The 13,585-nt window shown below is 43.2% G+C and overlaps 1 protein-coding gene across 2 annotated transcripts; it reads right to left on the bottom strand.

Moving 5' to 3' along the window:
- Window positions 1-1,246: 1,246 nt before the first annotated feature.
- nme2b.1 (NME/NM23 nucleoside diphosphate kinase 2b, tandem duplicate 1) lies at window positions 1,247-6,281 on the bottom strand. 2 transcript variants are annotated; one of them, XM_032501935.1, is made up of 5 exons: window positions 6,069-6,281; window positions 3,725-3,857; window positions 2,513-2,614; window positions 1,818-1,930; window positions 1,247-1,665 (listed from the first exon to the last, which is right to left on the bottom strand). In XM_032501935.1, the coding sequence occupies exons 2-5, from the start codon at window positions 3,851-3,853 to the stop codon at window positions 1,551-1,553; spliced, it is 459 nt and encodes a 152-aa protein (XP_032357826.1). In that variant the 5' UTR covers window positions 3,854-3,857; window positions 6,069-6,281; the 3' UTR covers window positions 1,247-1,550. The 2 variants fall into 2 exon arrangements, with proteins under 2 accessions (XP_032357826.1, XP_032357825.1); XM_032501934.1 differs by lacking the exon at window positions 6,069-6,281 and adding an exon at window positions 3,933-4,032.
- Window positions 6,282-13,585: the final 7,304 nt, after the last annotated feature.

Here is a 13,585-nt window from a genome sequence, read left to right as displayed (position 1 = left end):
CACACCACCAGAGCGTGTGAATGCTGCAGACCATCAAGGAAACCGGTGCGTTGTAGTCCGGGACAACGTGAGCTTTCATCGTGCCAACTAATTTGAAAAAAAAGAAATAGAAATTGCTAAAATATATCCACATAACCCTTAACCGTTGTGTTGTCGCCACACCAACCATGCACTTCCTGTCCTCACAATAGAAAAGCCTTTCAATGTTTTTGTCCCTTTTGTCCACTACCACCAGTACTGGACACGCACCACTTACCAACTTATCACCACTGCTGTTACTTATTTTTCAAATTCATGGTCAATAAACCTCTTTTAAAAGAAATTATAATTTGAGACAATTGACAGATATTGATGGAAAAATCAGACTGGTGTATGTCAAATATTGTTTAGAAACAGATTCATTTTTTGTTTGTAAATGCAAGTATAGTGATCATTTATTGTACTCAAGAACATTGTAGGGAACCATCCATGTAATTTTTGGGTAATATGGTTAAAAAAAGACATTTTGATAATTGGTCAAATTTGAGCAGAGGGCAACATGGGGGTTAACTAAATGGTGCACTTTTGTAAGAGTGTGTGAAAAGTAGTTAAGTGAAGACAGAAACTTAAGTAATGAAGTTGATGAAATACTCAACTTCACTCTAGTAAAGAACAGCTGACCAAAACAAGTGTTAGTTTAATTGTATGAAAAACTTCTTACATGATTTTACTTGGCAGAAATTGGGATTTGATGAAGGGGTGCAAGTTTCTCATAGGGTGGTGGGGGGGGGGAACCTCTGACACTTGTAACACTGAAGGGGCAGCACCAGTACTCTATTTTCACAACATTCCACTTTCTATGACGCATTGTGCACGAGTACGTGCCGGTACTTTGACCTGCAGGACTTCAAACTCAGTACTACCACTGTTCACATGTACTATTTTTATTGGTGGGGGGGGGGGGGTCTTTAATTATTTGGACTTCTTATTAGATCAACAGTGCATTTGGTAAATAAGGTGGTTTCTAAAGAGACTTAAAACCCTGTACTCAACCACAACGGTCCTCTGATGTCATCACAGCACAAAGAGGATCTGAAAGCAAACCTAGTCTTAGACTAGGCTTCCTCCAATCCCACCTGGCATCTGATATGAACCAGCACATTTAAACATGAATCATTCCCTAATCCCATCGGAGTTAAGCAGGTCACATAGGATCATATGTCCATTAAAGATGCGTAATCTGAACAATGAACAAACAGCCTGTGGGTATTGTGTGCGTTTTATTGGAAAGCAGATCATGTTTAACAAAACCAACAGCCAAAGTCATTAACTGTACATGTAAGGATGAATGTTTCCTAAAGGAATGGACAGAGGAATTAATTCAGACTAGACAGATCTGCACGGACCAGATCCAAGTACAGTATGATGAGTAGGGGCGGGGGGGAATGTGAGGACGGAGGCATGAAGAACTTCTGTTCTTCTCCTCCAGGCTAAGGACAAAAAGGAAATCTGAGGCAAATGTTTTACTGGTCTCCACCCAGTGCACCGACTGCTGCAGGACCCCCGAGTGTTCAGTAGAGCCAGCTGGCGGCACAGCTGGTGTAGTGGACCAGCTCGTCATCTTTAAACCACAGGGAGATCTCCTTGTTGGCACTCTCGACAGAGTCACTGCCGTGGATGATGTTCCTGTGAAACGAGGACAAAGCAAGCGGAGAGGAATGAATACAAAGCAGCTAAGAGAATTTGGCTCAAAGAAAGAAACCTAACATCCCACAAAGTTATTTCTGGGCTACCGACTGCAGTGTTGACATGTTTAGGGCTCCTCACTAAACACTCACTTGCTGACGTCGATGCAGAAGTCTCCTCTGATGGTCCCAGGCTTGGAATCGGCAGGGTTGGTCTCACCCAGCATCACCCTGCCGGTCTTCACCACACCTTTGCCCTCCCACACCTGGAATACACAGGGATGAAGACAGCTGCTTGGTTAGCTCTTCCACAGTACTCCAAACAGCTGACGTATTACAGGTTTTATTTTCAACAGAAAATCAGGTTTAATGTTCCATAAATGGTCTCCTGGGCTTTGGTTAAACACCAGTCTTTTACACTGGAGGTGTAAACCAGGGTTCACTTTGCTTTTCAAAAGGGGTGAACGGTGCATTGACAGACTGGTGCGACCCGGGTGAAGAGGTTACACCCAAGACCACGTCAATGTGAATGCCACAACCAAGAATACAATTGCTCTGAAACAAATCCTAATTGTGATTTTATTCCTAATTCATGAGTCAGTCTTGCTCTGCAGCGGTTCAAACTTCAGCTGGACTGGAGTTTGCAGTTAGCCCTTTTGCTGAATGTGTTAACCCTGTGGCCATTTTCAGCATGTGAGGGTTTTGGTACCCTGTGCTGCTGGTTATGACCATGTTGTAACTGAATGTCCGAACCAGCGTCAACCCGCGTTCACTGGCTCGGTTTGAATTGTATATAAAAGAGGGTGTGAAACAGGAATTTATTCAATCCGTTGCATGTCTCTTCTTACCATGGCAACAACTGGCCCAGAGGTCATGTATTTCATGAGGGTAGGAAAGAACGGCCGGTCCTTCAGGTCAAGGTAGTGCTGAGTCAGGAGGTCCTCAGAAGCCTGCAGCAGGGAGACAGCGTGGACAGAAGTTAAGCATCAAACATGACATTTCAAATTCTATACCATTACAGGTCCATATTTTAAGATTTAATAGCAAATCCTTACCCCATGCTACCGAATTTATCCCTGTGAGCTCACTATTTAAACTGTGTGTGGAGAGGGGCACTGGTATCCGATCAGCGTACCGCAGCAGCTGCCTTGATTGTCAGAATAGGGCGGCACAATTATGGCCAAAATGATAATTATTTTGATCTGTGCCAAAATCATGATCAAAATTTGATTAATTGTTCAGCCCTACTTTACTGGCTACAGCCTGGAGATTCATTTAATAACCACAGTCCGTCTATATCAGTTTAATTTAAAAAAAATAATAAAGTATTATAGTACCAAAAACTTATATTTTCATGTGCAATTTAGACAATAAAAGATTTATACTTGGCATCCGTGTAGCAACAAAAACGTATTGCTATACTATGCTGTATTGATGTCCCCTCCACCCTTACCGTTTGTCTGATGGAACAACTTTGGTCACATGGTCAATCTAGTCTGCTCCAATGCTAAACTCACTTCCCTGGAGTTAACTACTCCAAGTCAAATCTGATCAACTCAGTATTCAAGTCATTTTAGTGAAGCTGTTTGGGGCTCTGGTAACTTATGAAACTGAACCTGCTGCTCTCCATTGAACAATCAGTGCCGTTTCTCAGGCTGAGCTCCTCTCCCAGACTGCACTTGGCTCGTTTTCTCATTTCACTTCCGACTTCTCCACCAACACCGGGAGCTAATTTCATCAATTAGTGTTAATCTAAGTCACCTTCATTACACAACATTTTTTGTATGCATTCTCACATAACGTACATTCCTGAGTGAACCACACTTCCTGGTAAGATGTTAGAGGATCAGGAGACCCTGACTCTGTGCTAATCTATGCTGCAGGCAGAAATAGACACGCAGGTTAAGCTCACCGGAGGTCTGGCACTCGGCACACTCAAGGTCATGTGCATACACTGCAGATGGTAAAAATACCACGGACTTATGAAAGAAGCCAAGTTAAACTCTTTTGCAATAGGCTCATCTAAGCTAAAGCTTTAAGAAAAATAATAGTTTACTTACGTGTTGCATCTTCATGGCCACAAGTTTGAAGCCTTTGGTCTCAAACCTCTTGATGACCTCTCCAATGATGCCCCTCTGCACACCATCGGGCTTGACGGCAATGAATGTGCGCTCCTTCTGCTCTGCCATGATTCTACAACAAAAGCAGAAAAAAAAAAATAAGAAATACAAAAGTCTGCGGGAGGAAAACAGCTGGAGAGTCACTCACGGGTCTCGGTCGCATTTGGCACAGTCAGCAGTGGGGCGGGCTGTAGAGGCCCCCGTCCCCATTCACAGTGAACGCATAGACACGCAGCTCCGGGCAGTGTGGATCTGACACTCAGACCACCTGAACTGAGCTGCTGGGACTTTGGCTGCCAGCCCCGCCTACCCAGAGTAAAGACTGCTTATCCTCACGTTTTCAAGTCCAGAGACTGCACCTAAGAACCTAAGGCAACTCTTACTTTTCACAAGAGTTTACTTCACTACCAATCCATATAAATGTAGTGTGTGACAATTCCAAAGTTTGTCTGAGATAAATGCAATTCATACAACTGTCTCAGTCCAATCTCAAAATTATTTAACAAATTAAAATGTTTGAATGCAAAAACTTTTCTTCATTATCATAACACATGTTTTGTCAATGTACCCCCCTTGTCATGTTATGGATGTGTATAGGGTCTGAATATTGAAACATATAGTCCAACCAATTATGCTCATACAGAATATCCCTAATTACAGTTTCTTATTATATATTCGGTTAATAGACATCTATAATTCATACTAGTCGTACAATGTCACTGCTACTACATAGCACATTTATACATTGTCATTTATTCTGCTCTTATAACACTATATCTATCTAGTTCTGCCTATGCACCACCTGTCAATACTTGCATTTTAAAATAGCACTTTTCTTGCACTTCTGATTGGACGCAACCTGCATTTCTTCCATCTACTGGAATCATTGACCCTGAAGTTTAAAAGACCAATAAAGAGCTGATGTGACAAAAGCCCCAGAAAGATGGAGTAGACAAAAGTTAGGCCTCCAACAATACCGGTTTAGGATCAAGTTCTGTTCCCTATCTGAACCATACCTGATGACTGCTAAAGTTACTCCAAATCACAGGCTGATGTAACGTTAACCCTTGCGTTGTCTGCCAGTTAACCATGGGAAAAAAATTAAATTTCGTCCCTATGGTAATACTTGTCACAAGCCCCGCCCACCCCCATTGTTGGTCACGTCTTTCAATATTTTAATCACTTTGACTTTTTCCACTTCCCCAATGCTTGCCATTTTTTCTATGTTTTGGTCGCGTATTTTTGACGTTTAATGTTTTGTTGTAGCTTTAGCGTTTTATTTTCAGATATAAAAAAAAAATATTAACTTGCAAAACGGGGTTAAATTTCACCCGAGACCAACATGAGGGTTAGACACACGGCCTACAATAGGCCGATGCACGACTACAATGATCTTTCACTTTAAGGAAGTGCGCTTGTTATTGGCTGACACGTCAAGTTCTGTCTACTTTCTTCCTTCCTACACATACGCAAAACCGGCTTCAGTAAAAAAAAAAAAAAAAATGTCTAATGGTGCTGTATCATGAGCATTAGCTCAAGAGTGAATACAAGAATTATTAAAACACGTTAGTTACTGCAGTTGACATTTACTCAAGTCTAGTCTAACGTGAATTTTACTAGTCGCTCGGCCAAGTTGAAGCCTGGCGACATTAGCATAGCATGTAGGGACAAAATTAGTGTTCCGTCAGCTCTTATTCATGAGAACATCCTCGCCTTTCTTTAAGGCATTTGACTGCACGTGCGCACACAGATCACTGAAGTTAAAGCAGTTTTAGCCTGCGGCCGGCTACACTTGACAGCCGGTCTTAAACCCGGACTACAGTTAGCGCAACTCCTGCCAAAGAAGAGAATTTCACCTTGCTGAGCAACCCATTACTGCCGAAATAGCTAATTCATTTAGCCACATAGCTAATAGCTATTACAGCCTGTTCTGGGGATAACAGCACGGGCCTAGGCCTCACACACCGCCACATGGTCTTTTGTTCGCGCTGCTGCACCGACCTGCCATGTCAGAGCTGCCAGGACTGCAGCACCAATACACCGTTAGCCCATTATAGCGTCAGTCAACATAGCGTTAACGTAACCACTGAAATCACAGCATTACAGCGAAGTTTCAATGTACCTCTGCCATAGTAACTTTGCGTTAGACCAAACATGAAAGAAAATACCGACTCCTGAAAACTAACGTCAAGGGTAGCTTCAAACTCAGACGTTTAAACAACAGGGGGAATTAAACACATAGGCTTATATCGATATACACGTAAAAGAGGAATAGTATGCTCACATTATGACGCTCGGTTGAGTGGTGGGGTGATGGTGGCTGTTGCTCCGGTTGACGTGGGAGAAGACCGGCAGACTTCGCGCAGCCGCCTTTTATCCGTGGAGGCGGAGACTGGCGCTACGGCAAGCCACTGGAGCCAAAAATAAAGCGCAGTTTAGTCCCACCCAGAGCCATAGAGAGAGAACAGCATCCGCAGCGCTGTGGCAGCGAGATGAGTCCAAAACTTTAGTTCTCGTGTCGCGAGAATATCTGTGTCCTGATGCTGCAGTGCTGCCTATTACAGTCAGTTGTTTAAAGTAATTTTCTGACCGCCTCCAAAAAAAAACAGAAATCCAAAGACACACACACAAAAGGCAAACGTCAACAGATGATACAAATATGTAAGAACCAATTGAACACTGCTCAATGTAAAACCCATGTGTGAACAAGACTTTTGCTTGTACAATATGCCACTATTCCATCATATACATTTATCTGAATTATTGCGTATTTAGCAGATTTAGATTTCCTCTTCATATTTTAGTATATGTTTTTGTTATATTATTGCCTATATCTATACAAGTCTATCAATCATCTGTAATTAGTAATTAAACCTAAAGTTAACATTAGTATTTAAACCTAAACAGCTAATGGAAGTCCAAACTGTCTGCGAGCTTCTCCTGACAATACGGTGATTTGTTGACTATGTGACAAAAAGCCTATTTTTACAAAAAAGTCTGCTATGGAGCCATAACGTGAGATACAAGGTAACTGAGCCTTTTATAGATAGATAGATAGATAGATAGATAGATAGATAAATAGATAGATAGATAGATAGATAGATAGATAGATAGATATTTATTGTTCCCCCAAAAATGGGAAATTACAGTGTTACAGCAGCACACGTCCATCAGTCACACAACACAGAATACATTATACATTGTTGTGTTTCTTTAGAAATAAACAACAGACAAATAGAGTCTTTAAATTCTTCAGATGTAAAGTTATTTGCTGTCCAAGTGGCGCCAAAATGAATGGGAGTCAATGGGATGCTAATGGCGGGTGAGTGCTTGTTAGCATTTAAATGGCGCCCTAGGAGCTACGCTTTGTGGAGGTTGGCTTACTCCCTTGCGAAATCTAGGCGGCCACAGTTCTGTGATGCAGGCAGCGCATTTGCTTTGCACTGACTGCAAGACCCAGGCGGACCCAGGGCATGATGGGAAACGCCTGGCTCTCAGCCGATCTAACAGCCGATGGTTCAAAATCGACTCAGCATGATGACGTTTTGTATAAACTTTTTATTGATTTTCAATTGGAGGGATTTGTCTGATTTAAAGGCTTATTCTGTACAGAATCACACGTAGAGCATTATGACAGCTACTCATAAAAACAACCAGTGACTGTGTACAAGCTGATGTATGGGTCTGATTACATTTTATTAAATCAGAAAAGGACCTAACAGGATGTGGGTGTTTCTGTGACTTCCTGTTGAAACAGGAAACAGCTGTAATCTGTCTGGTTTGACAGCGGATTTATGTCCCTGCCCCCTGGTGCTGCCGCCTGCTCTCGTCCACTTTACAGGCGAGGGGTAGTTGCCTATTAATTCTCAATCCTACATCCTGCCCTCTGCACACTCTATAAATCCTGAACTTTTGCACATCCCTCGACATTTGCACACCCTGCACTAATGCATACAGCCTCTTTTTATGTTAAATACTTATATATGTAAACAGTAGGCCTATTTTTTCTGTATTTATTGTTGTATTGTATGCAAATTCCCCATACGTGCTACTTTTTCCTTCCCTTTCTGACTCTTTTCTTTTCTCTTCCCCGCCCTTCTCCTCTTACTCTCACTCCTCTTGCAAGGCCTCTCTCCTATGTTGGCCATTTCTCTAAAACAGAAGATCTCAGCTGTGGCCCTGTTATCGCCAAAGCTTTGATTGCTACTTGAACAATTGTGCATCATTGCCCATGTGAGGAGTCTGAGTAGATAGGAGCAGGGGTGCAGTCTATGTGATACACTAAGAAAGCTCCAAGATTTCCATATACCAATGCCCAATGACATGCAACAACATACTTTCCATTATTATTCTGATACACATTTGAATTGTCATCTGTGTTTTTCTTCTTCACATGTGCTTAAAAGGTAGGCCTATTTCCCCTGTAAATAGGTGCATAAAAGTGTATCCAAATTCAGGAAATGAAGTTATTGATGCATACAACTTCCCTGGGGGAGGACACCATGACCCCCAACTATGATACGGCCCCCCTCCTACAAATGCAGATTCTGGCCAATATATAGTACAGTATGCCCACTACAATACTTTAGACTACACCACTGGTATAGGAGAACATCTTAGTTTAGCATTTTGAATAGCAGTCTGTTCCATGAGAAAACAAGAGATTTTATTCATGAAGATCGTGCCAAATGTAAAGAATTGTGTGGAGTGTTTTAAAAGAATTGTGGATGTAGAACTGCAGTGGGAGTGCAAAGCAGGAAGTGTGCTTTATTTGAGCAGAAGTGGTTCAGGGGGTTGGTACATGCACTTTTGTTTGCGCTCAAATGACCATCCCAAAGGTTTGCACCGTATACTGTATAGATTTTTAAGTGGGCAAACCTGCCTGCATACTCTTTGTCCCACAATTTTAAACCACTTGCAGACAGATGTGCCTCTAGATAGGCTGATCCCAATTAGGGCATTTAAAAATGTAGGCTTTGGAGGCTTATTGGAATGAATTGCTTCCTTAATTAGATCGGTTTCCTTGTGTCTGTCTTCTTAGACGTACGAGTCTGTGAGCTGATAAGGAAAAAACTCAAGTGAAGTCCAAGTTTCATGTTAAACAAAAAGGATCTTACTCTTTAACTAAAAGTTCAACATCCGTCAGGATCATTTCCATGATGTTGCCAGACACAGAATAATAATCTGAGCATGTCAGTGGCAAGAACAGAACTTTTAGTGGACGGAAATGGGCGTGTCCAACAACAGCTTGAAATTGCAGCTTGCTTTAAGATGGCTGTACCCATCAGTCACATTAGCCTCAGGATTTCTGAGGACTATGGTTACCTGGTCCTCAGATCTCTGCAGGGTAAATCCAGACAGCTAGCTAGACTATCTGTCCAATCTGAGGACTATGGTTACCTGGTCCTCAGATCTCTGCAGGGTAAATCCAGACAGCTAGCTAGACTATCTGTCCAATCTGAGGACTATGATTACCTGGTCCTCAGATCTCTGCAGGGTAAATCCAGACAGCTAGCTAAACTATCTATCAAATCTGAGGACTATGGTTACCTGGTCCTCAGATCTCTGCAGGGTAAATCCAGACAGCTAGCTAGACTATCGGTCCAATCTGAGGACTATGGTTACCTGGTCCTCAGATCTCTGCAGGGTAAATCCAGACAGCTAGCTAGACTATCTGTCCAATCTGAGGACTATGGTTACCTGGTCCTCAGATCTCTGCAGGGTAAATCCAGACAGCTAGCTAGACTATCTGTCCAATCTGAGTTTTCTGTTGCACAACTAAAACAACAAGTTCAAAGGTTCCTTCCTGAGGCTATCTAGCAGAGGCACCGCTTAGCGCCGCCCGAGACGATTGTGATTGGTTTAAAGAAATGCCAATAAACCAGAGCATGTTTTTCTCCCATCCAAGAATGTTGTGTGGACTAGACAGACCCTCCTCCGCAGCGCTGTGAAGGAAGGTCTGGCAAAGCGAGACTAGTCTCAGGACATATTTCCCAGTTGTAGAGTAAACACAATATTACTGGACTTTACATACAGGAGGGAGAACAGATAGACTGTGAAGGTGACAAGTTGGAAATTAACATTTTTAGGAATCCTTCACCAACCCCTCAGAGTGCAAACTTGATCTCCTTCAGTAAAAGCTTATGCCCCTCCTGCAGAACTCAGTCCCCCACTTGCCTGACAAGAAAACTCTGGATGTGCCACTGGGAACTTTTACGCAAAAAAAACCCCTACCCACTATTACTATCATGATAAGATAATCCATCAGTGGTTTGCAAACACATGAAAAAAGGGCATAAACACATGCACTTTAACAACACTCTGCCGGCTTACAGTCTATTAAAGGCAGCTTTAGGAGGACTTTAAGCTGCAGCTCATGGCTTGTATGGTATGATCTACATGCTAGTCATAAAGTCGCTGTGCATTGCATGGGCATTACTAGAAATAAGCTTTATATGGCCTGTGATAATGAGGCCAAGCACTTTATAAGTAACACACGAGTATCTCCCCCTCACTCACTTCACACAATGTAGCTTAATGGAGTTTTTCTTGAGCAGTATGAAAATATTAGGTATGTTGGCCGGGTCCAAATCTCCCTCTGAGATTGAATCTGCTTTGAAACATTAAGTTTTCACCCTTTGCTTCCTTGGCTGGCTGCCACTGGCTTTCATGAATGCTGAGTCAGCAGCAGGGAGTGAGACTTCCACACTGGGTGGATCTGCGGCTGCTGCCATGCCTGGGATTAACTCGGGTTAGTAGATGGGCGGAAGTTTCACAAAGCCTTTGACACCACTTTATATTGAAATATTTCACTTGAGTTCTACATGCATGAAATAGTACTGCGTCACACACACACAAACTAACACTTTTGTCTACCACCCATTCCCTGGGTATTATAAAAGACATTCACTCATTATACTGTATTTGCCCAAAAATCCCATAATCTTTAACCTGTCCTTTTCTCTCCTCTCCTCTTTATTTTCTTTCTCTAGCTCCTCTCCTCTCGTCTCTCCTCTCCTCATCCTCTCCTCTCCTCTCCTCTCCTCTCCTCTCCCTTGCACCTCGCAGTGGTGTGCTCTCAGAAGACAAGTGAAGAGTTTATCCCATGGCCTAATCTCCTGTGTTCTGCTCTCAGTCCTATTTATACCACGGCTTAAAGCTAGGATTAAACCGTCATTTTACTCTCTCTCTCACACTGTGGCGGATGAAACTATTTATGGTTAAGTGCTGTTATCACCACTCCAAAAGGCTTGTTAGTGTGTGTGTGTCTGCCATTCCTGTCTTACTACAAGGCCCCCCGGGGTGTGCAGTTGTGGCACGCTGAGGATGTGGCATAATTGGCATCGCCCCAACATTTTCTGATGTTCTCTTTCTTTTTCGCGTGCTTACAGTAATACAGAGGGCAGGGCACAGTGCTGCCAGAAAATGTGAAGCAAGAAGTTGTTGTGCTGTAATGGATTGTAATCCGGAGTCATTATTTTTGTTTTCAGAGGAAGCTCTCACAGCTTGTGAAGCTGTTTTGCTGAATTGCTTAGGATGTAAAATGGTGTTGACAAAAATGTCTCTCTGGCAAAAAAGGTTGGTTTATTGCCTTAAAATGCTCACACACAGAGGCAAATGAGGGATGTCAGGTGTCATATTGAAGGTTTCTGGTGGCAGGCAGCCATTGGTTCACTAAATCCCCCCCCTGCAACCTTAAGACGGGTGTGTGGATGAGGCTGCACACACCTGTCAGCACCTAAACACACATCTCCACACCTGCCAGCCTTATCTATCACTCCGCTCCTCAGGGTGCACAGCTTCCAAAGTTCACTGACAGAGATGAAAAAGTGTCATTTTTAGCTGGATGCACTTTTACGGAGCCTGTAGATCTCTGCAGCCTCCGCCCTCCCAGAGGGGATTAGTACATGGCGGAGAATCATTACTGTAATATAACATGCATTGTTTGAGGATTTGGGTTATGATGAGCCCATACTGCCACAGTCCATTGCCTCTGACTCTGACAAAGGCAAAAGCCCCCTCATGAATCATAACGTTAAAGAATGGCATGTCAACTCAATTGTGTACAGCCCAATATCACAAAACATAAATTCGGTTTAAGGGGCTTTACAATCTGTAGAGTTTATGACACCAAGGGGTGGGGCTAGAAGGGGGGCACCGCCTCACCCCAACTCCTGAAATATGATTAGTCCCCCCCAGGGACTGTCATTCATTTTGGTGTCACTTTGACAGCAAATAACTTTACATCTGAAGCGTTTAAAGACTCTATTTGTCCGTTGTCTTTTCTAAAGAAACTTAGCTACCGGCTCTGTAGCAGATGTTTTTGTAGTGTCTGCCCCCCCCCCCCCCCCCCCGACTTATTATTGCTTCCCTTATTATTGCTTAAGTCTGTCTGCATTCGACCATACAGAGTCATACGTCTGTCTGTCTGTGAATATACCACATGAAATGTCCCAAACCCACACAAGTTAAAACATATATATTTTATTTTGATTATCTTGCAACCCCCTTGGGGGTCCCGACCACCAGGTTGAGACCCACTGGTCTGGAACATGTGTCAAACTCAAGGCCTGAGGGCCAAAATCTGGCCCCTCACACAGTTTGATGAGGTCTGCATATCAATTTAGGTTCACAATACATTTTGGCCCGCCTAGATCTGCGCCAAACCAAAAAGACGGGAATCGATTTTCAAACTGTAATTACACTTAACAACACTTAAAGGAGGACTTGGGCCAGTTTTTACGTTAATCTTGATCTGAATCTAAATATGCAAGTACAGTCGACAGAAAACCCCAAATCAATGCTAGCAAACTGGAGTAGCTGCAGCTACGTCCAGAGCTCCCAGTTAACTAAAAAGGCAGATGTTGGGGCAAGTTTTAGAGCCTTTGTTCCTCTTAACAGACACAAAATGCAATTAAATGTCTGTGCAACATGAACAAGGTCCCTACATGACAACAAGATGTGTTTTCAACTCAGACATTGTTTAAATTCCCCTACCATGTCTTGCCCTGCTAGCTGCTAGCTGCCATCTGGTAGCTGCTAGCTGCCATCTGCTAGCTGCTAGCTGCCATCTGCTAGCTGCTAGCTGCCATCTGCTAGCTGCTAGCTGCCATCTGCTAGCTGCTAGCTGCCATCCGTGATGAGTGTGTTCAGCCAGGCTTCGGTGATAATCCTCAGGCAGCAGTTCCATGTGTATTTGTAGCTCGTCCATTTTGTGTGCAACCGATCAGCCAATCTGAGTGGTCAAAAGTACTAAACATATTTATAGCATCATAGCAAGATTAATGGCCGTGACACACCAACCAGTCGGACTAACCGCCTCGGACAATCGCGTCAGGTGGGCCTGGTTTCTCCGGAAATTCAAAGCCGGACTGTCATGGCGACTTGTTCAGAATACGATCTCACATTTGACTGAAATAGATCCCCGAAACGGGTTTCTGAAAACCTTTTAAGGAGAAATAGACCGTTCAGCTGCTGAATCTGTCATCATTTTAGGTCAGGTTAAAAGATTTTCGGCACATTTTGAGAGACTCTAGTCTTGACATTTCTGGGTTAGCTCTCCACCAATCAGATTGGTTATTTAAATCCAATTGCCGGCAGTGCCCGCCTTCTGACCAAGCATGTCAAGTCGGGCAAAATAAACGCTGCCGGCCCCTCTGACGGACGACGGCACGGACCACACCGAACAGACTCGAGTCAGCGACCTCGCCAGACTGTCCAAAAGCCGATTATGGGGTTGGTGTATCAGGGTCTCGGCGTAAAGATTGGTGGAGTTCTCCTTTAAAGCAGAATTTGGCACAT

Source organism: Etheostoma spectabile, chromosome 21, assembly GCF_008692095.1.
Source record: "Etheostoma spectabile isolate EspeVRDwgs_2016 chromosome 21, UIUC_Espe_1.0, whole genome shotgun sequence".
In the NCBI taxonomy this organism is placed as follows: Eukaryota; Metazoa; Chordata; class Actinopteri; order Perciformes; family Percidae; genus Etheostoma; species Etheostoma spectabile.
Note: the sequence above shows the minus strand (reverse complement) of the source record. Positions and strands in the feature narration are given on the sequence as shown.